This window comes from Echiichthys vipera (assembly GCF_963691815.1).
Source record: "Echiichthys vipera genome assembly, chromosome: 19".
Lineage (NCBI taxonomy): Eukaryota > Metazoa > Chordata > Actinopteri > Perciformes > Trachinidae > Echiichthys > Echiichthys vipera.
The window spans coordinates 18,180,746-18,204,776 of NC_139844.1; the positions used below are offsets into that span (position 1 = coordinate 18,180,746).

The 24,031-nt window shown below is 42.4% G+C and overlaps 1 protein-coding gene across 1 annotated transcript; it reads right to left on the reverse strand.

Moving 5' to 3' along the window:
- Window positions 1–640: 640 nt before the first annotated feature.
- bmf2 (BCL2 modifying factor 2) lies at window positions 641–12,607 on the reverse strand. Its single transcript, XM_083933669.1, has 4 exons — window positions 12,495–12,607; window positions 9,126–9,374; window positions 7,512–7,729; window positions 641–4,501 (listed from the first exon to the last, which is right to left on the reverse strand). The coding sequence occupies exons 2-4, from the start codon at window positions 9,349–9,351 to the stop codon at window positions 4,385–4,387; spliced, it is 561 nt and encodes a 186-aa protein (XP_083789795.1). The 5' UTR covers window positions 9,352–9,374; window positions 12,495–12,607; the 3' UTR covers window positions 641–4,384.
- Window positions 12,608–24,031: the final 11,424 nt, after the last annotated feature.

The following is a 24,031-nucleotide window of genomic DNA, read 5'->3' on the forward strand; positions in this document are numbered from 1 at the left end:
CCAGGAAATTTGGTCTCTCTGAATAGAGTATGAACATGAGAGTATGAAATCAGTTTAGTTTCTTGCTGCCTGGATAACACTGGTGGATTCATTTCTCCGTCTAATCATAAGTCATTTAAGAGACGAGGGCTACATTAAAAGAATCCTCTGCATTACCACTACCAGACTTTATATCACTGTTTGGGGCATCATTACTTTGTCAATTGTGTGTTTTTGTTTGTCTGAGAAATTATCAGAAGCTAGGATGTGATGTTTACGTGCGCGAACACATAACCAGTCAAGGATTCAGTTCCCAGCCACATCTTACCATTATTAATGTGGGTATAAAATGAATGGGTATGCTAGTCAAAGAGCAGTCAAAACCAGTAATGGGAACCAGCACCAAAGAGGCCCTGCATCATTTTCTTCCAAGTAATGACTAGTCAACAACACAACAAACGCGTGTCATAGTTAAGACTTAATTAAAAGATCACCAGTGTTGTTTTCTGGCTGTTTCTGAAAATAATACTGTGTGTGCTTAAATAAAAAACATCTTTTAGGTTTTGTGTTTTCGTAGAAGGAATTAAGCACAAGCCATTTCAATTGTCCATAAAGTTTAATGAAAAAAAAACAACAATGTACCCATTTAACAACAGAAGAAATTAAGAGAAATTGTAAGATTTCGAGAGTCAAGCTCTTATTTACAGCATATTGCACTAGAAAAAGAACAAACATCCCCACCGTCCTCCTCCGATCCCTCCATCGCATCATGTCCTGCACCATTTTGAAAACTGCGCAGTAGACACAGAGCAGTCCCAAAGATAACACAGCCAATGCTTTAACAAAAACTGCTACATCTGGACTGGGTCTCACTTCATTAGGACACATGAGTGTGAAATCCTTGAGACCACTCTGAACGTAAAGAAAGAAATGTGAAGACAATACAAACTCCCAGCGCAACACGGCACGGGAGTCTGAAATAAGTTCCACTGTTCAGTTCATGTATTGAAAGAGATATCATGGTTTCTACTCCATTAAATTACATTCAAACCCTTAAGATACAGATTTTTTTCAGGAATGTTGGACATGCATTTTTACTCCATTTACATATATTGAAAAAAGCCCTTGAACTGAGAGTGACACAGCAGACTTGGTAATATCCAAAATTTTAAAATGCCACAACATTGAAAAAAAAAGCAATCATAGAAAAGCAAAAAAAAGTTGTGTTGTTGTACTTCTTTCTTTGTCTTCTTACAAAAAGATCTGGAAAATTTTTGCTAAAAATGTTGTTTTTTATAAAGATAGCAACAGTAGCTGTGTCAAATTCATGTCAAATGTATCAAAAACACCAAATCACAGCACTTGACAGTAAAGATTCTTGGATATTAAAAAAAACAAAAAAAAAAACGACTGGAGAAATTTGATATTAAAGACACTGAAGGTCGAACGAATAACAAATGTTTCACTTGAGTCAGGGTTGTGACAGTGGTTGGTAACGACAGGCTCAGATCAATGCCACACCGGCAAACCCGTCTCACATACATATAATACTGGGCACCATGGTGGCTCATTCCTCCTTCAAATGTAAACCCACAGCCCTACTAGATTGTAGATAATAAAGCACATAAAACCCAGGCGAGCTAGGTCGATCCAGCATATTACAGATCTTAAAGAGTTTCTAGAGGAGAAGGTCAGCACAGGAGTAGAAAGAGAGAGGCGCAAAATACAGTATACAGGTAAAAAAAGAGTTTTTTTTACAGTGCACATTGATTGCAAACAGTCATTTGTGATATTAAGTTTTGCGTGGTAAAACTCGCCGTTCGTGCTGAGAGATGTCGAAAGGTTGAGCCCGTGCCTCGTGAAAACAGAATAATTTTTTTGTGTATCAAGGCACAACGTGCACGCCGTACTGTGTGTGCCGACACTATTGTATCAGAGCATGTTGTTCTCAGGGAGCCCGAGTGAAACAAGAGCTGTGACCAGTGACTTTGGGTAATAATGCCAAGTGTTGATGATGATGTGGCAGGTCTGTTACTCACAAGGCACATTTTGTACATTTGATTGTCTGTCGTGCACGTGATTTGTAAAGACTCACACCGTTTGTGTGAGAGCGCACGAGGCACATGGCTTTAGTCCAACCTCCCCACACACAGGCACCAAACACCCAACTGAATGCACATCAACAGTGAGAAGAAAAGGACTGTACACACTGAGATAGCATCTATACAGTAGCACTGAGCAAATATACACAAAATAAATTAGAATAAATTATCTAAAAGAAAGCAAACAAAGGGAGACAGGGAGTAGTTAAACATGACGTTCGATGACGGAGGGTGAAGCTTTGGACCGAAGACCAGGGTGCGTCACGACTATCTGAATTGGCTCAGCGTTTAGTGTTTGCAGGAAATAAAAAAAACTTTTGGTTCAGCTACTCACGTCAAAACAGAAAAGAATACAGTGTCTGTAACACACTTCCACGTTGATGTTGAGTTCATGTGCTTGGGAAAACATCCAAAGTCAAACGAAGCACGGTTGCTTGTGGAGTTTTCGCTCAAAAAAGGCAGATTATTTGCAAACTTCCTAACAGCATCTGGTAATTAACTACTCCCCGAAGAAAACAATAAAAGGGGGGGAAAAAATAACCCATCAGTGTCTTCAAAAGTTCATATTATGAATCTACAACAGACTGAAATAAAATATAAAATAAGGAATTTTGAACATCTTATTTAAAGTCCTTAAAGACTTAGTCCTTGATAAACCTTACGTTGAGAAACAGTGGCTGTGTCGTTGCAAAAATGCTAACGTTAGCAGTTGTCATTAAAGGGTATATGAACCTTCTCCTATACCCATATGTGTCTGTGTGTTGTTTAAAAAAATGCTTTGAACTGTACAGAAGCTGTCCTTACTAAGTTCTCAGTGAAGCTCAATGTACCACTGGCAGTTTGGTGAAAGAAAGCACTTGAATGAAAGGTCGATACGCAAACGTATCAGCATGTCGGGATTGGATCAGTGCTCGAGACATTTACACCTGGAGTGAAATAAAATAAAAATGCATCTCTGTAACTTTGACCCAAAAATGTTTCTGTAACAAAGAGATTTGTAAGAGTCGTATTTCATTGAGAACACAGCCATGTATATATATTTTTTTGAGAAACGTCCGTCTGTGGATGTCAGTTTGATTGCAAGTGCAACATCCCTAAGATTTGACTTCCTTTCCACTGGCTCAAATATTGCTCGCCCCTTAAAAAACATTGCTGAGAAATGTCATCTCTCCCACAGGCGACCCACACGATGCACCTAAGGGCAACATTTGCGATTGTAAATCCGGCCAGCGAGAGAAAAAAAAACAACTGAAAAGCTTTTGAAAAGGATGAAATTTATCCAAAGATTTTTCAGCTGTGTGATTGTTTTCCAGTTCCCTGATCGTGATCCCACAAAGGAGATTTGTTTGTGCTTATTTGGTCTTCAAAATGACTGCAGATTTTGGAAACAGTAAGCACGCACTCCTACATACACATGATCACAAATTCACAGAGTAATCACGATTATGTCAGGTATTAAAGTTACTCGACTATTACACCTACATTCAAGTATACATGTGTTTACCCTTGAAATCAAGAGGTTGTGAATCTGAAAAGTGGGTCTTTAGGACCTTTCTAACAGCATGAGTGGTACTGGAGATCGAGAGGCTGATGGATGACAGGTTGATATAATGTCCCTGCGTCTACAGTGGAAGCTGGGACAAACTGACCGACAGTGGGGACGCCAGTGTGTAGCACCACCGCAACGTCATGACAACCGTTTTCAAATGAGCCACTGTGGAACAGTAAAGGAAAAATGTACAGGGCTTATTGTTTTTTCTAAGAATAAATTAGAAATGTGCCTCAGGTCCTCGGGGTTTAAAGTCAGTAACTTCAGCACAGAAATATCCACATCCACAGTTTGTCGCTGAAAAAAAACAAAACAGGGCCTAATCGTAAAATGAATCTCTTGTTTGTGATGTCCTTGATGCAAAAGAGTTCTACTGTGGCAGGAGAGAATAAGGCATTCCCTGGACTGATGGAGGTCCTTCAAGACTTGAAATACCAAATAAAAAGAGCAATTTACTGTACAAAATAGGTAATCTTACAAATATTTCGAAAATATCTCTTCAAACGCAATGGCTTCTTCTCGGAGAGGCGGGAAAAAACAAAAGACAAAACAAAGCAAAAAAATAAGAAAAAACTGTAATCAGTCTCCGTCCAGCGGTGACCAGTGTTTTCTTCATCTCATCTTCGTATTCAATTAGGAAACAAAAATCCAAACCCGTGTTCCATCTTACAGTGCCATCTCTTAAAAGTCTGGTCCCCTTGTCCCTGTGGGGGGACGGGACAAGGGCTGAGGCGAGGGCCAGCAGGAAGCCCCTTCATCTCTGCTCTCCTCTCAGGCGGGGGAGAGGAGCCTCTCTTGGAAACAGAAAGCCAAACAGGGCCATCGTAAGGCGCATCCAGGTGGGCAGGTTTTGTCTCTGATGCCTCATGAACTGCAAGCGGACAAGAAAGAAAACACATATCAGGGAGGGCTTGTTAAATCACGACTGTGCTCATCAGACTATCATTTCAGAAAGAAAAAAAATGACTTCACCGCCTCGTTTTTCCCCCCCAACGGGCTTTTGAGGTAGTGAACTGTGGTAAACCCTGAGCTCAAATCACGTGACCGAGTAGCCTGGATGTTTCCACAACATTAGCTCGTGTCTAGCAAACACGCCTGTCACACGCACATCCTGCAGAAGATTCAGCAATTTTCAGGTGCAGTGGTTCTCTGATGGACTGTCATTCCTAGACTTCATTTTTGATGAATGGATGAGAACGACCAGGCTAACAGCTGCAAAACAACTCAGAGGAGCTGCCGCCTCATCATCGTAACATCTCTTTATCCCCCTTCCCTCGGGTTTGAGACGGTCCCTCTTATTGAATGTCACACTGTTGACTTCTTAACAAGAACCTCAAAGTGAGATGCTTTCAGAGAACGCGCTGACTATTTCATCACAGCGCTCTCCTAATAGCGAAAGTCAGCGGAATAATTATCAAAACAAAGCTGAAAGGAAAATGAAACTGCTCCCTCCTATGGAGCCGCCTTCTCCCCGACTCTGTCATTTTATAATGGGGATGTGCAGCCCGCGTGGACAACAGAGAGATAAAGGGGTTCCTGCTGCAGCCTGCAATCTCCTCTCTCCCCCCTCCTCATCTCTGATCCCGCGCAGCTCCCACTGGCTTTCTGAACCGCCGCGCTCAGATATATTGCTGCCTGTTGCATAAGCATTCTTGTTACGATCTCTCTCCCTGCTCTCCCCCATCAAGGTCTCTACCAGCCTAGCAATCAGAGTCTGCCACAGGCTATTTGATGCAAAACTAGCAGACTGAACTGAATTTAACCAGCACCACTAAATGTAACCCTAATTGTCCTTAATTACCTTAATTCTACACTGCTGAGCTTATTTAAACAGTGTTCAAAGCCTGTTTTGTTCCTCTGTCTGCTGTCAGTTGTGTAGGTAGCAGAGAATGGCGCATATTTTATACGCTCTTATTAGGTCAATGCACCCCGAATGATACAAAACTGACATGCATGTTTGCTCCTTCCCTCAAAGTTAGAATGGATTAACTTTCCCCCCTGAATTTAGACTCAAACCACAAATTCAATCTACTTCACATCAACAAAAACCCACACCGTCAACTTCTGCTTGGATAGGCAACTGAAAGGGTCTAACAATAGCAGCAGACACAATACAGGGACTGGATATCATAAAGGATCATTTGTGATTATTCTCCCTTTGGATTATATCTACGACAGCAGTATCAGATCCTGCAGGATAAAAAAACCAACTTGAGTGCAGACAGCAGACAAAAAAACAAAAAAAAACATGAAGATGTTCTCTCTTATCTCTCTGTCACAGAGTTACACACAAAAAAACAAAACACACACAAAGATGCACACACACTGAGGCAGTCAGTGGGACAGCTGAGGTATTGTGGGTAGCCGTGAGTCAGATTCTATTTTTAGACGCCGTGTACACACACGTCCAAGTCTACCCAGACACAGACGCGCTGCTCACTCCTGTTCGTGACAGTGGCATCGATCTCACCTACTCTTTGTCAGAATCTCTCAACATATGTCACTTTCTTTTCAGTCTTTCTCTCACTTTGCATCTTTCTCTCATTCTCTAGTTCTGTCTCTTTCTTTTCTCCCTCTTCAGTTAAGTGTTTTTCAAAACTCATAAGCCACACCTTGTTATCGACACAGACCCCCATGGCAAAACAGTCACAGCAGCAGATAAGAACCGCGATACCACTCCCAGTATATTTGTACTTATTAACTAAGTTCATAGTGACTTATGTGGACTCTCAGTAAGACCAGTAACTGCTTTACAAACACTGATACAAGTAGCCCCCTGGACCTGTTATCAAACACACTATGATACCAAATGGTACAGGAGAACAGAAAAGGGTTAGTTCAGATTGGAGGTGAAACATGTCATCATCTGTAAGATTGTGATACAATTCCTGCCACGTTTCTACGCGGATTTCATTTCTTGCCACGCACAATTAACTAAATAACGCCAACTACACTAGGTGTGTAAGCGCAGCTGTTCCCTGAGGAGCTTTGCAAACACTGAGCCTCCACGCTCAATTAACTTCATCATCTCGAAAAGCCTCCACAGGTCCCAAAGTGTCTCACGCTTAGTGCTGTGTGTCAAGTATAAAGAAATCTACACAACAAGTAACAAAACAGTGACATTATCTAGGGTTGGGTGATATGGGCGAAATCTTCTATACCGGTTCATTGTATATCTCGATATATATACCTACTTTTTTTCTGTGAATTAAATACTTGACAAATGAAAAGTAGTGTTTAGAAGGGGAACATGACCTCGACCAAAGGGCTGAACTGGGAATCAATACTTAGATATCAACTTATTAGGGAGAAAGTGTTTGTATGGCATGTCATGTCACAAAATGTTCCTAGCAGCCAGCGACACCGACAGAATACATATCAGCTTTGTAGGTTTAGTTCCCTGTATGAAGTTACTAAATCGTTCTGCATTAGTGATTTAAGATTTTTCCATCAGCGTGGCCAAGAAAGCGGTTGAATCACTGCACAGACTATTTTTATCCAGTGTGGGTTGTGGCCAATCCAGCTGGCAAAGTGTTCTGGCCTTTTCCTCCCAAAAGTGAGCCACAAATTGGCACAAAGTAGCTTTGACTTGTGTCTCTAATAAAGCAAAAGCTGACACACATAAATAGTTCACATGTAACGCACAAACTTTTTGTCTCAAGTCAACAAAAATCTAGTTTACATCCTAGCTCTGACGCTCTGATAGAGTATTTAGTCATATAGTAAGCACTTCTTCTTTGAGGCGGTGTTAGTCCACGTATGTTCATACTGTTTACACCTTGACACTATGTGCTTTAAAATGCATACATGCTCTGCAGCTGGTTGTTTGAAGTGGCAGGTCATTTAAGGACCCACTTTACTGCTTGGGGAGTGAGGCTTACCAGTTCAACGTGATCCTGTTGGAACTTGTCTCCGATCTCCCGAAGCTTACGACCGATTTGCGCCTCGACGCTCACCCCTGCCTGCTCCTCGGGCCTCTCTGCCATCCTGTCATCTTCCTCCCCTCTGCCCTCTTCCTCCTCCTCTTCAATCTGCCCCTCTCCCCGGTCCTCCATGGGCTCAAACTGAGCGGGGAAATGTGAGCGTAATCCAGCGTTGCCTAGAAGGAAAACATCAAGCTTCTTAAAAACTTGTGTTGTTCTTGGATCTCTAAAAACACCAAGAGGCTGTTGTCAGTGTCAGTGCCAAGATGAATATGAGGCTAAGAGACATGACTGATATCAGTTCAGTGAAACTTCTTATGTTTTCCCTTTTGATTTTAGACTAGACAGTGAAAAAAAAACTCAAGTTAAGCCCAAGCATCTTTTTATTACTATTAATGGCCTCAAAAATAGCTGCCTGGCCGGTCAATCTACTTTACACTGCTGCTATTTTGCTTTCTGAAACACAAACAGGTTTTATCAGATCTTCTCAGATGGAGAAATTACAAGGTAGGGACTTAAAGTACAAATTAAGAGTCTACAAACAAGAAGGAAGGAGTGTTGGTAGGTAGTAAACTCAAACACCTTGTTAAATCAACAACAGCCTCAGTGAACTGATACCTTTCTGTTATGTCACTGAGTTTACTCATCATCCCTACCATGAACTTCTGCAGTCATGGCACTTTTTTTTTGTTATCATATGTGCAGAGTGCCATGTTATTCTGCCTCACAGAGAACTGTAATGCCTAGGGGCGATAACTGAGTGCTGTGGACTTTGTTTGGGAGAAGAAATGGCAGCAGGCCAAGTGCGTGACATCCATTACTGGGTAGAGTACAATTAACAAAAAAGAAACAACAGTCAGTGGTGTTTATGTATTGGTGACTTTAAACCCAGAACAATAAGTATCTCTCATACGTGGACACTGAGTCAACAAACAAACAAACAAACAACATTCTACTTTAACATGCATTCAATTCAATTCAATTAGGGTGATGTCACACTGATTTGATTAGAGATCGGAATACAATATTGGATTAAAAGCGAACGCGTAACTGTTACGTATGTGTGAAATTAGTGTTGTCTGTGTTGTCTTTATTTTTTCAAGAAATGTTCGTTTCAAAGGCGAAAAAAAGAAGCTGGCTGTGGATGTAATCACCATTTATCAGATTTATATATTTATAGAGTAATAATGAGATGAATTTAAATCTGCACAGTAAACAAACCGTTTCTTAGAATGTATCTCAAGTTCTCGGCATGCCTATAATAGGATAAGGGGATCTCCCAGCTACAAGGGAAATAATTTCTACGCTTCTCAGTGAGAATTACAACTGGAATTCAGTGCGTAGAAGCCCAAAAAGCAAAGAAAGCCCCATCCTCAGACTCTCATCCTATCTGACCCTTTGCAAATGTGACTGAGTTTTAATCACTTCGGTCTTTGACGACAGTTCCCAATGAATAGCCTGCCAGGTGAAAGGAGTGACTAACGGTGTGAGGTTGCACTAGATGTACAACATGCGATGGTCTACGCACAGGGTCTAAAACCATAAGCCTCCCATGATCTAGCCCCTCCTTACCGTGAAAGGGTATGCGAGGCTGCCAGTGCAAGCTGCAGGGCATCGTGTTGATGGCGATGCTGTTGTTGTTGTTGTGGCTCTGCAATGTAGGCACGGCGGCAGTGACGGCGGCGAGGGCCTGTCCAGCCGCGATCTGTGTGGCGCGGTCTTCGTATTTGACGTCCCTAAAGGGTGTTCCCCAGAGCTGCGAGATGGGCCGTGACATGTCCTCCTCCTCATCGTCCATCCGACGCCTCAGCGGTAAACTCCCTGGAGAGGAGAAGGGGAGGACGAGATGGAAACTTTAGAATGACAAAGTATGTGTGTTTCAAAGTGTTTTGTGTCAATATAGTTTGCGTTTGACTCATACCTATGTGCTTATGATCTTTAGCTCGCAGGTAATTTGGGCGTGATTTGTTTCCAGGCGAAACAAAAAAAGTGCCTAATATCATTATTTTTACTACCTCGTTATTGAATGAACGTGAATCATTAGTCATTACACTTCCCAGTCAGAGGCTCGTGTTCTGTGAAGGTAGTACTGAAAACAAACGAGCAGAGATGGACAGTCTCAGAGGCACAGATGGGTATGCCAACGTAAACATTCATCTCTTATAATGTAGTGATGAGCAGCAACAGGAGCCAAACATATGGAAACACTCTGTGAAGGGGGACCAAGTGGGCAGCTAAAAATGCTACACCAAATCTGCCACCTTCCTGCAACAGATTTTGCCAAGCTGCTCCTGATAAATTGTAACTGAGTGCCAAAAGATCCACTGGATAGCCCCCCCCCCCCACACACACACACAACTACCTTAATCTCAAACAGTGTGACACAGAGCAGAGTCACAGTCAGCAGATTAGCTTCCTCCTGCACAACTCTACAGCTCAAAATTAATACCTTTGCACGTTGTTCCCTCTCCTCTCTCGCCCACCCAATCACTCCTATAGCTAGTTGTCTGCCTACAAAATAAACACACTCACAGACACACATCAAGTGGGAGGCGTATGAGTGAAACCTCAGTGAAACCAAAGTCCTGGCTAGACTGTCATGTGATGCACGCAGCAGCCGTTTCATGAGGGAGATAACGAGTTTCACTCCATCCTTAACTGCGCCTGCCGAGCGAAAACACTCGCGCTCTCTTCCTCCTTGGCCACGTGCCACAATCTGAACTTGTGTTTCATCTTCTTTTTTTTGTCAAGAAGGCCTGTCTTTTCCCTTTGTTGTGTGAGTGGAGTCAAATGGGCTGGGTTGCAAAAGTTGAAACTGGATATACTGGAATTGTGTTTACCGAGCGAGGCGACCCAGTCGTACCTCTTTGTGAAAGTGTCCCTTTGCATGATGTCATAACATATGGAGTCAAAAGGGGGAAACTAAACTACATTTTGAACAACTGTGGAAAAACACTGTGTAATTATCCACACCCCATTATTACAGTGAACGTTTTAGTATCTTGACTGTCAGGTTTTTTTTAGTAAACAAAAAAATGTATTATTGACCCACGCGTACTCCGGCCTACATTGTCCCCGGGGCATTTAATAGTCAAATCAGTCCATTTTGTCACTGCACACTAATTAGTTGTGCATTACAGAAATTCACAACAGCCCCAATTTGATTAACTCATGCTCCAGGGGAGAGAAGTAGTACATTAATTATGCCATGCAAGGGTTTCTCTGCAACTGTACCACAAGTTTCACTGAGATCAAATGTGCACTTGAGTTGTGTGTGTGTGTGTGTGTGTGTGTGTGTGTGTGTGTGTGTGTGTGTGTTTATGTGCGTGTGTGCGTGTGTGAATGGCAATGCGAGCCCTGTCTTGAATTTCCACTGGCAGTCAACAGAGGACTGGCAAGATTACCATAGTGTCAGACACATAAAAAAACAAACATAGACAGGGAGACACACAGAAAGACATCACACAATGATACACACAAACACACACACACACACCGCCTGGGGCAGCAGGGAGGCCTGGCAGCCACCACAGTGCTGGTCAGAGGCTCAAAGCTGCAGCAGAAAGTGGCTCCCTCTGCTGCACCATCTGTGCACCGGGCTCTCCTCCATGCAGCACTCTCGGGTGGGGGATGCACTCAAGGTGCGCTCTGCTGCTATTTATCCCACCGCCTTCAGTAGGATAACACATCCCGCGGTTATCACTGTGCTGCTGACAGGCGACAATAAAGTCATGAACACTACTCTGCCCATCAACAGCCAGTTAAATGATTCAATCCAATCCAGCTGCATGTTTTGCATTTGTATGATGCATGTTTTTGTTGTTGGTGTAAGTTACCACTGAAATGCAAAAGTATTCTCTACACAGATAGATTAAAAAAAAAAAATGTTTAAACGCGTTTATTAGTGGGCTCTGGGAGGACCACCGGGAATATGCTGCATCTTTACCCGCATCAGGAGCACCATGTTCAGGGCAGCTCACCGCGAGTCACCGCTCATCACTGTAGACCTCCACAAACTGGCAACCGCAACATCTAGAGAAGGAACCTGTCGACACCGGATGCTGACCCACGGGGCTAACCACAGCTGGAAGTGTGGATTTAAACTTGCTTTTTAATTTCTCGCTTAAAAAGCAAGTAAAAGTGACCCCATGTATCCTAACCCGGATTTTTCAGTCGAGAGAGCGGCAAGAAACTCATTTTAAAAAATGGATTTGTTTGGTCCGGCGGCGGGCGAGAGTCCTCGCTGAAGCGGCCGCGGGTTCGACTCCAACCTGCGACCCCCCTCTCCCTCTCTACCCCGCTTATACTATCTCAATAAATGCATGAGAAAAGACCCCCAAAATACTCATACGGCTCCCATTATCCTCCGTCGACACTTTCTCTTCCACTTCGCCTGACAACACCTTCCCCCAAAAAACATTCAGACGGTTTCTCTCGCTCCAAAGCACCTTTTACTCACCCGTGGGTGAAATGAAATAATCACAAGCAAGTTCACCGTGTGTAAATGCGTCCACGAGCTGTACTAATGTGTAATAATAAAATAAAATAGAAAACTAACGTACAGTCCAACTGTATTGTGTCTCAAACACCGGGCAACATCAGCCGGGACGCTGAGGAGAGGTCGACGGAAGAGTGATGGATGGAGCCGGTCACTTTGTCATTTATTCACTTCGTCCGTGGGAAACAAGAGAAGAAAAGCGTCGCCGGTGTGAAGAACAGGACCAAATAAATCATAAATACAGAGTGCTCCCTGCCCGCCGTGCGCACACGCTCCGGTTAGTCCGCTCTTCCCCGTGCCTCTGCCCGGGCATGCCCGCACATTTGTTGACAAACTCCCACAAGCGACGGTGTTAATGAAGATTTCTCCCTTTAATGTGAATGAACGACACACACAAGCACACACACACACTCTCACACACACACACACACGCTCACACTCACCGCCAGCAAACGCGCTTTCCGTTGTGATCGGTGGTATCTTGACAACTTGCCGTTACCTTGTTTCCTACGGACTGAGTTGGTGCGACTTGTATCCCTCTTTGCATTACAGCCACTCATACATGTTTGCTGACTGGAGCGGGGTTGTTGTTTTTTTTTTTCTTCCCTGTGTAAAGGCGGTCCGCCCAGATGACTGGGAACCGCCCCTTTCTAATAATGTGAAAGGAACAGAGTCAGCTACACGGTGTTATGCAAATACACCGACATTATATTAAATGCACTTATTGCTTTAAACACCGATGGATATTTAAAATCAAATACCTGCGTCGAAAATGTTACTTAAATACCCTACTAAAGGTAAAAGCACCCATGTAGAACTATGGCCTCACAATGTGTAGGCTCAATTGCATTTCACTGTTGATCCATGAGGTGCTAATTTAAAGTATTTTGTATACTATTGTTTGGTATTTTAATCTATAACAATGCATCATAAACTATATTTTGTATGCAGAATCTTAATGTGTAGTACCCTACCTGTCTAGTGAATCTGTAAAGCATCAAAATGAAATAATACTCAAGTAATGCACAAGTAGGGTGCCTATAATCATTACTTAATAGACTAGTAAATTCACTATGACCCCACCGCTGCAAATTGGTTGATATCCTCTCTTTCCAAATTGATCCACCACTCTCCTTTTGTGTTTTTATGCCGTAAAACTGCAGCCTTAAAAATCAAAATATGCTGCTGCATTATTCTAGTTGGTTTCTGCATAACATGTTGAGCTCATGCTGTATTGTTGTTGAGCGAGTAGCAAAAATATATTTTCTGTGTCTGGCCCTTTAAGAGAACAATCCTCCTCGCGACCATAAGCTGGTGACACGCAGTGGACCAATCAGATGGTTTGTTTTGGTCCCGCCTTCTGCTCCGTGTATCTTGACACGTGGAGGGGGAAAAACACAAACCCAGATAAGACATGTGACTGCTTTCAGCCTCTGCTCAGCTGATTGGGAGCTGCTTCTGCATGAAGTGATTGTACCCACCCAGTTACAGTGTGGTGAGGATGAGGATGAGGAGGATGATGAAGATGAGGATGAGGATGATGATGATGAGCAGCTTTGTACTGTCAAGGCAACAGATTCACAAATTTCATTGTCACTCATGCATGTCAGTGTCCCATTATATAGCATGATATTCTATGCTTTTATGTCTAAACGTGTGTCATGCATAGCAACACAACATGAAATAACATTATAAGCAGTTACATGTGAGTGATGCATTCAAGTACTGCATGAAAGTGGAATTTTGAAGTACTTAGCCTACTTTACTTGAGTATTACCATGTTATGCCACTATATACTTCCACACCACATTTCAGAAACAAAACATGTACTTTTTACTCCACTACAGTTATTTTACAGCAGCACCTTTGTAGATTATGATTTTATACACACAACCTATAAAACTTATAAAACATGATGCAGTGTTACAGATGACATTACCTTACACATGACATATACAGTATATAGGCCTATAGGTTAAAATGATCTCCACTCTGATCAACTGTGAAATGAAAATGCGGTGGGCTTCTGCATGAGTGTTTTTACATACACTTAAAACATGTTGCAGATAGTACTTTTATTTATGTCAACTTTAAAAGAAGAACTTTTACTACTATGAATATTTATTTCATCACTGAACATAACATTACATAACATAACATAACATAACATAACATAACATAACATGGTAGGATTCAAATGTTCTTAAATGCATCCTGGCTTGATAAAACATTGACAACAATGTATTGATAGGTTTATAATCACAGAGCCATTTTCAGTTCTGCCCCTGAGGGCATCTATTGTTGAACAGGGTGTCTGATGGATGCAGAGTGGCAGTGCAATAAACAGCAGCCGTGGCTGGTGACCCTCATTGCAGGGTGGGGGCACGCCTACCCATGGCATCGCTTAGAAAAGGAAGAAAAAAAAAGTACAGTGAAATCAAGCCTTATCTGCCAAACGGGGTTACTGAGTGCGAAAAAGCCAGGCAACAAGAGTGGGACTATTTGATCCATCGTGTGAGTCAGATTTTCCCCAGGAGACCATTTCTGGATGAAAGCAGATGCCGTTGCTTTTGCGTGGAGCGTTGGTCAGCCCATGCAGGATGTTGTGTTTTCACACTGTCCCGCTCCTTTATTGTACAGCTGGTAACGTGTGAAGTGTGATTTTCTCAACTTTTGACAACATTCCCATGCACCAATTACTGGCAGACCAGCAAACAACCCCTGCTCAGCCTTGTTTAAGCTGCTGCCTGACGGCTCCCAACCCCCCATCCACACCAACCCCCTCCAACTCCAATCCTGCAGCGAGAGGGACCCCACCCAAAATGTTGTTGTTTTTGCCAAACATTCAAGCATTGCCTGTATAGGAATGAACACAAATGATACAATTTGTCAGTTATTTTGCTTAATCTCCCCAAGTGTTATGGTGCATATTAATATGGAAAAGTGGACCCACTGACTCGGGCTGAATAACCTCTTCTTCTTGAATTTTATAGCCGCAACATGAAGAGTCATGGGGTCCGTTATATCTACCAAGAAATTCAGATGAATCCACGTTTTATGTTGGCAGCAAATACTGCACTATTTTATCTGTTGATACATTGATAATTTGAAGGACACGTCCGTGTTATGTGGATAATTACCAATACATTTCATCAGTAAAGCATCTTTTAAAGGGCAAAAAGCTGAATCTGAAACTAAATGAAAAAAAATCCAATTGAATTAAAAGTTTAAAATATCAGTTTGGCAACAGTTTGATGTGGTATTCAGGCATTTCAAGCTACTTTTCAAAAGGCTGAACATTTCAAGTCCACCGTGTGCTGCATTTGAAAAACAGAAATGAGGAAAAATCCAATCGCCCATAAGCATTGCATCGCTTTTTTCCTCCCCCGAGTTCCCTTTATCAATAACTAATTAATGTTCCAAACAATGGCTCCAAGAATAGCGTGTTTCAATCACAGTCAGTTATCCCATCGCCAGTGGACTCTGGGGTATACAGAAGTTTTTCATCAGTTAAACTGTAGTTTGGTGAAGTCTTGTTGACTCTTTGAACACAAAGCTGTTAACCACATTTGTGGTGCAAATCGGATATTTTTTCCTCTGTTTTGGCAGAGAACATAGCATGATGCGCTGTCAATGCAAGAGATTCAGAAACACAAACGTCATGCATTGTGCAATCTCATCCACTGTTTTAAGTCATTTGCATTCTTTTGCTTTCAAGTGTGCTGCTTCAACCCCTTTGAAGACGCAAAAACAGCCTTTGTGTTGGTGCTGAACTCAGAACTTGTCATCTAAAACTGAAACTTCCAGTACCTCTAATGTGTCAGGTGCAGTGGCAGACAATGTGTCCCAGCCCATTTTAATTCAAGCAATTTTCCCCAGTGAGGCAGTCAAAAATTATCCTCAGCGAGTTATTTCTGACTACGTGCTGCCAGCGCAGGTGATAAGGCTCTGGATGTTACAATTTTTCAAAGTTCACTGCATAATGATACAATTTGCTCTGTGCTTTTCCCCTAATGGTGCCTGACGTCCAGACGCTTTGTCTTCAATCTTCAATACGCTCCGCACCCAAACAACTCAATCAGTGTTTGTGCTTGTACTCGAGGCACTTTCGCATCACAATTTCATGGTTTCAATTCCCTTGCCATTTCATTATCTACCAAAATCCCTGTTTAGGGAAGCTGTTTTTCACATAAATTGATCGTGAAAGTACATGACAGAGATGCCAAGTTTTCACAGGTTATTGGAAACCTCTGTCCAACCCCAAGCCCCTCCTCCTCCTGTCTATTCTGTCAACACCTCTTGATTTTAACCACAGGTACAGCAGGGGCTCAGCCAATCAATGTGGCTCCCCCAGAGTTCATCCAAAGGTAACACATTTGAAGCCCAGAACTCCCCGAGGGAAACCCCTCCTTTCCATTTTGTGTATTTTGACACCACTTTAATGCCTTGAATTAAATGTAATCAGATACAGCAGTAGGACTGGGCATGTTCTGGATTAAGTCTTGTATGGAAATAAATTTGTTGCACTGCGTCTTCACATGTTTCCTGCTGCGATGGAAAGTTAAAGTGAATGCACGCTTAATGATTACTGAGCAGCAGCAGCAGCAGCACAGGTGGTAAACAAACAAACATTTGTCGGGCAGACTGGCAGCCCGATGACACCTGTGTAACATCCAAAACACGTCCTACTGTAGATCCAGTTTGCAGGTGTCCTGGCACTGATCTATAGCCGTATATTGTTATTGTTACTGTTTGATATAGCTAGGCTATACCTTTTATGATTTGAAATCCAGTGTGATTGTATTAATCATTAAATAGATAGATTGTAACATGCACATATCACACTTGTCCAAATAATAGATCTGGGAGTAACGAGCCAAAGATTTGATGAGTGTTGAATACAATTCAACACTCATCCAACGGGCTGCGACACTTTATCAGTCAGAAATAATTGACCCTCTACTATAAATTAGATGAATAAGATTATACATGGACATTTTCATAATTTCTGCCCATCATAACATCATAACAGCTTTGTGAATTAGTCTTGAACAAACTAAGTGTTCCAGGAGCACCTGTGCAGTGACCTCTCAATCCGAAAAGTCAAACCCAAAGTTAGAAAACTTGAAATGTCGGCAATGATCTTTCATTGGACAGGAAAGCTAGGTGTGCAAGGAAGTTGTTTTGTTAACCGTGATGGATTTTTGTAGTTTAGGTTATAATTTCTAATCTGGGGTTTTATCAACTCCTAAAATGATAGAGAAAAGTTTTCATTTGCCATAACGGCCAATATGCAAAATGACACAGCAGATGATCAGAAGTTAATTTAATAATGTAAATGCATTCAAAAGTTGACGTTGTTGGTCTATTTATCTGCCTCTTTGGTGCTGCATAGCCTACCTTCAGACTACAGGAACAATAACGTGAGCTGTTTTAGCGCTAAGCTAACATCAGCGTTTAGTAGACGCCAAGAGGGGTATAACCAATCAGAGGCAGAGTAGGGGTGGGTCTTCCTGCAAGGCTTACTGGGTATAGGTGCGCGTACAGTGAGTCACTTTAGTCTCTCCCTCAATTTATAGCCAGTGCTAATGCAGGAAGTAGTGTGCCTTTTATGTAGCAATGCTGGTGGTGGATAGGCGTGTAGTGAGTCTGACTTTCAATGCAATATTCCTGTCTTTCCAGATATCAACTATTAACTTGGTGAGGGAAATATCCTTCATACGGATAAGAATGATGGTCACTATGAAAATAAGAAAGATGTTGTAATAGACCTGGACTATTTTGGACTACTAAGAAGATATAGAAAAAAATCTGGTGGCTTCTGTATCTATTATAGGTAGAAAAATTAGCTCTTAAAATGAGTACTGGAGTTTGTGACTTGGAGATAAAGTGAGCATGTCATTTTGAGGTCGCTCTACCCGTCCTTGTTTTGTTTTGAGGGAGAATGAAGTGGATACACAGTGGTCGTCCTTCCACTTACCTTTCAGTTTTATTCTTGTAGTGTGCACTCACGTGACATTAATGGGATTTTGGGGAAGCCCGTGTCAGATGTGATGAACTGCCTCCCTGTGTTAACGGAGAGGTCAAGGGGGGTGGGAGAGATAACATGTTGGTGAAAGATATGTCTGAGTTTGTTTTAAGGGTGGGGGAGACCAAGCTATTCTGCAAAACACGGGCTGCTAATCCTGTTACCTCCCAATCTTGACATGTCTCAAGCTCTCACAAAGCTCAAAAGTTCAGATGGCGCTGCACAAGATGTACCGCAGCATGTGCTTAGAGTTCTTCATCTCTGCTTATATACAGTTCCTCTTCAGAGATGTCACACAATTTTCTAAATACTTCATTGGCTGCTAAAGTGTTGGTAGGTAGGTGCTGTGCGGTGGATTAAAAAAAGAAAGCAACGATAAATCATTGAAGGAAGGAGACATGGATGGAAATAGAGTTGGAGTTGCTCTTGTTTCTACGGTAACTGTCGACGGGGAGGTACCAGGGATGAAAGTGGAGGGAAAACAAACCTCCCCGCTCCGATGGCAACAGCACAGCAATTGGTTCTCGTTTCCTGCGAGGACAGGAAGAAAAAAAAAGAAAAAAAACATAACAAGGTCCCCTAGTAGCCCAGGAGACACAGTTCGATGTTGCATCAGAAAGCAAGAGGCAGGGCAATGTGAACACGCGCTTGCAAACATGCACACTCAACTTGCACATATACACACACATACACACTCGTACCCGCACAATCACATGCTCCACTTCACCCTGCAGCCGCCCCTCCCTCCCCTGCTCTCTCACTCTCCCGCCAAAACATCTACAGCACGTGAAACCTGCCTAGGAACCGAGGGGAAACTTCCGCCTTGCTCTGATTGGCTCAGCTCCCTAGCAACCGCGTATGCCTAACCAGCCAGTCAGGCGCATTGTGAGAGGCACACTGACCCAATGAAACAGATTATTCAGAGGCTCGGGCAGGCGCTGTGACCTGGTAACAGTCAGGAGAAGAAGTCAGAGAGACGCTGGAGGGGGAGAAGAAAAGCTTTCAGCGATTGGCTCACCGATTTCCTCTTTGCTCTGATTGGCTCGATGCTCTCCTCTTTGCAGTCATTCATACATTTCTCTGCCTGCCTCAGCACTAGTTCCTCTGTTTTCTCCACCCTCAGCCAGTTCGTTCAACTTCCACAGTGGCCACCCTGCCCTCAAGGAAACCCACGGCCCAAGGTCAAGGCAAAGACTGCACTGCTGAAATGGGATTGGTTTAGACAGGCAGGAGGAGAGCAAGATCCTAGTAACAAGTCTACATCATCATGTCTGTGAGGGATTAAAGCCTGTGATCAACAACTTGTTAAACACCGCACAAGTGCTCTTGCCGTTGTTGTTGCCGCGGATGAGCTTGTTATTGTGTTGCTTGTAATGGACACGGGCCAGTGAAAGGCGTAATTAGCTTCTCGCTTAATAATGCAGCATTTGACAGGGCTGCTCTCCGGGCAGGTTGCGAGACACAAATAACAAAATGGTTAGTTTGTTTTGAAAAACTTAGCTGGTGAAGGCAGCCCGGGCGAGGTTTGCAGAGTCTTTTTAAACATTCCAAACAGCTTGCTCCGGTAGTGTGGGGAATTAATGTCAATACCCTGCAGGATCAGGAGTTCACGTTGAATAGTTAATGAGTTGGGGGAGAGAAGGACTCGAATAATTCTGCGAATCGAGCATGTCTTGCATATTGTCTAATTTAACATAACTGCAGGCAAAAACTCACTCAGGCAGGAACATTATACTGCTATGATTAATACAAACAACATTACCATTCAACATAGAAATTGCTCATAGCTCCACAACAAATTAGTTAACTGAGGTTGGAAAATAAACTGTTAACTGTATTTATTTTTGCTTTCAACAATAAATGTTGCCCTGTGTTATTTATTCTGCACTGAATGTTTCATTTAAATGTGTGATTTGGAACTAATAAGTGTTTTCAAACCCTTTACCAATGGTAAAATAGTTTGTACTGCATCTAACCTACCAGGAAGTATGTTTTTATGTAATGTCACAAAGGATTCACTCACGTGAGATGTTGAAGATATCAGACTCAGAATCAGTTATTAATGACCACACAACCGGGTTGGTGGAATTTGATCTCAGTACAGTATGTTATTCACTCAGTTTTAGTGTCAAAATAAACGGCAACATCACAAGACAAAACAAACAGTGAAGATGGTAACAATAGCAACATCGCCACAGCAGCACCACAAGACAGTGTAGCAATAGGATCGACACACCACTTTAATCATCACACAACAGACAATATAACGAATGCAGCAGTGTTTACAGCGAAATATGTGCAGGTGCATTGCTTCTTAAAATGTTTCTGCACTTAGAGGGGATGTGAAAGTTTCATTGACCTCTACATCAACAGCTCAGCAAAAAAAAAAAAAAAAATGAGACTGCAGGGATATAACAGAAAGGAATGGACTTCCTGGTGCGAAGTTACAGTCAGAGTCAGAGGCTGACTTTCACACAAATACTTAGGTACACTCCCCCAGATGTTATTGGCTAGCTTAAAACTAGCATCTGTGCAGTTGGCACATAGACAGTTTAGGGTGGATAAACACAAATTGTCCAACAGCCAAATTCCCACAAATGATGCAAAATTAAAAAAAAAAAATTCTTTGATTTCTGTCTAAACATGGCTTTAGGATGCCCAGACATACCAAACAGACATCAAACAACAAGTGGCAATGAAGGCTGATTGTTGTGTTGCCTCACGTCACTTTGGTCTGGGCCAAAAAATTGCACTTGAACATATTGCAAAGACTAAAGCCAACAGCCAGCTAGCATGTATGCTATGTACCATAAACTGCAAAAAAGCAGAACAAAACAAAAAACAAAATGGATGTAACCACCATAATGCCACCATTGGTTTGAGGACTGTACTTGGCTGTTGCCATTATGGTATTTTGGAGCCAGAAGTGGGCAGGTCTAGGGATCCGCTATGCAAGTGATGTTTCAATGGTGCCACACTGAACTAAATCCTAAAGAGGAAAGTTTTTACTGATTTTAGTAGTCGGATATAGTCTTTATTTGTCATTCAAAAAGTGAAAAGTGAAAGACTGTCAGGATGGATGCGGACCCAGGGGTGTCTAAAGTTATCCCAGAGGCAAAATTGCAATAGCGATAAATAGGAAAGGGGAGAAAAAACACAAAACTGTATAGAGCCACTACAGGCTAATACAGGTGATAAACTCAATCACTGCTGCCCAGCAGCTGACACAAAACCAAAATAGTCCAGGAGACCCAGAACACAAAACTAAAGGCAAAAGGCAAAAGGGAGACCTTATAAACCAAAAGGCTAGAGTCGCAACAAACTCTCCAGCACCCCTAGTATACACTAGGAAACATGCAATTGAGAACAAATACACACAAAGTACTGCGTTAGTGTTTGTAGAGAACCTTGCACTACCCATGAAGGTGAGATGATGAGCCACCAACGAGGGGTAACTTGTGCTAACAGTGTTGGACACACCACAAAAACGTGTGTTAGCTGCCTTCAGGTTGCATTATTTTTTAGCTAGGTGTACCTGGCATCTTAAGCCCTATTCAGATGGGACTAGTTTAATGTGGGGACGTGGGGTAAATCCCTGATACTACCAGTGGTAGGAGGGGTGATTGATCCACGCGCTATGTCACCACCCTGTCACCATGTGCGTCCTACGTAGCTTCCCAATATCACAATATAAATGTAAATACGAAACTAAAGGACAGAATTGATTATCTTTAAAAAAGTGATCTGAGTGCTTCTGCAAGCGCCTCCATGCTCAAAAAAAGGGATATGACGCAATATCAATATATGTTTTATAGAGAGTCGTATTCAGATGAGATTAGTTTTACCTGAGGTATTTTTTCTGGACCGTTTTACAAAAGGGGAAAATCGCCGTAATTTTGACTGATATTCTCTGGAATAATTACTGACATGGCATGTTCGGACGGCACTAAAGCCTCTGGTAAAAATGACCTTACCCCACATCCCCACATTAAACTAGTACTGTCTCAATAGGGTTGAGGAGTAGGCTAATTCAAGAATTTGAAAGTAATAGTTCCACGTTTTGGGAAATACAGTTATTTACTTTCTTGCTGAGAGCTGAATGACAAAAGATGAAGCACTGCTGAGGCTCATTAACTAACACATCATATCTTGTTTGTTGAATGAATCACTGGTGGTGGCCTGGCAACCCTGCTGTGAAGACTCTAGGAAGTTACTGCTCCCAGCCAAGAAATAGTTTTGGCACATAACCATGTCATTTTTACGAGTTATGTTTTTGTACAAATTAAACAAACAACATATACTAACATTTACGTTAATTAGTGAGCTTACGGGGTAGGTGAAAGTTGTCTCCTTTGGGCAGAGTTAGGGCCCTTCCACACGAAGACGCACTTTCCTGTAACCGTACAACTTTAGTGTCGTTTTGGCCGACCATCCACACGCAGCCGGCGTTATCGAAACCTGTAAACGGTATTTTTTGTAACCGGGTCCCAGAGTGGGAATATATAAGAACGCCCCCTGTGGCGTTGTCGTCTGGACGGCGAAACTGCATACCGATGCAGTCATCACCCCACCTCGGACCTCTAACCCCGTGGCGTATAACTACACCAGTACTGCTGCGTGGAGAGAGACACGGACCCATAGACTGTACACGTAACTGTACTCGGAGTGACTGCATGGGAATGAATTAGGCCGACCACAGATTTCTCCCTTTTCCCTGATGGTCTGAATAAGTCACTAAATTGGTCGCTGGTAGCTTTTTATAAATAAAGTTGCCAAGAAGGTCGCAAATGGTAGTGAGACAGTGACCGTCTGTGAGTGCTTTGGGACGGGGAAAGGGCTCACAGCAGCACGGGCCGCTGCTTGTTGAGGACACTAACTACAGAGTGATTCGTGCGTATTGGGCTAACAGACATGAGAGCGGTATCGATCTTAATCATGGTCTAACTCTCAGCAAGAAAGTGAATAAATGTTTTTTTGTAAAATGTTGAACTGTTACTTAAACTAACTCAGTGAAGAGTTTTAACAGTCTCCTGATAAAAATGGCACTTTTACTCTTTGATGTTGCATGCCCTTCTGTGTTAGTGTGTGCATATGCATCTGAGCTAGTCAGCATGTATGCTCTGTTGTATATAATAGAAGCTGACTCTGTTCCCCCAATGAATTGCTTGTAGTCCCCTGGGTCCCTGCTAGCCTGAGGAATTATGAGATAAAGATCACATTGCATTTAGCCGTCATCACAGGAGGGTTTGTTATAGGGAAATGTACTTTTGTAAAATCTTACATGTGGGTTTCTACCATATACTTATTGTTGAGATGGATATAAGCTTGTGGGAGCTAAGCACAGTCTTCATGGTGTGTACAGTTAAGATTAAAGAATCTCTAACAAGCATTATCATAAAACAAAACACACAATAGCGGGTTTGATCTTCAAAGATGAAATGTGAAATGCACCCCAGGAAACTTTGCAGACCCTGCTGTTGCAGAATCAGCACTAAATTATTTTATTTTCTGCGCAGAACTTTATCTTGTTAAAGGTCGGAGATTAGTTTCTCTCTTTGCCAAGGCCTCATTAATGTCAGAGGGGATGACTTCAAGACAAACAACCCTTCAGGGCCTTTCCAAATAGCCTGAAGCAGTCAGTGACTCACCTAATTTAACGTTGTGTTTTAGGGGCCCATAAATCCCCCCTTTCACACATGGCTCCGTCTCTCACCAGTCTAGGCGCTTCTCAGAAGCCGATATGTGTCATGATTTTGAAGATTTTGTGTTTTGCATTACGTCATCCCTTCAAGCTATAGAGATTTACATATCCTTGGATTTCAGGGAGGGATCAGCCGTATGTTGTGCTCATCCGTGAAATGACCTATTCAACCTCTTTTTTACTTTTTGTTTGGCCTGTAAAGGATCACCTCTGCTGTCTGTGTGAAGCTAATTGGATACAGCAGAACACCA

Excerpts from the sequence above, each read along its gene's own strand:
- bmf2 (XM_083933669.1), bottom strand. The coding sequence starts at position 9,351 with ATGGACGATGAGGAGGAGGACATGTCACGGCCCATCTCGCAGCTCTGG. Across the intron at positions 7,730-9,125 it reads GCCTCGCATACCCTTTCACG|GCAACGCTGGATTACGCTCA; the intron begins GTAAGGAGGGGC and ends TTTTCCTTCTAG. Across the intron at positions 4,502-7,511 it reads AACAGGATCACGTTGAACTG|TTCATGAGGCATCAGAGACA; the intron begins GTAAGCCTCACT and ends GTCCGCTTGCAG.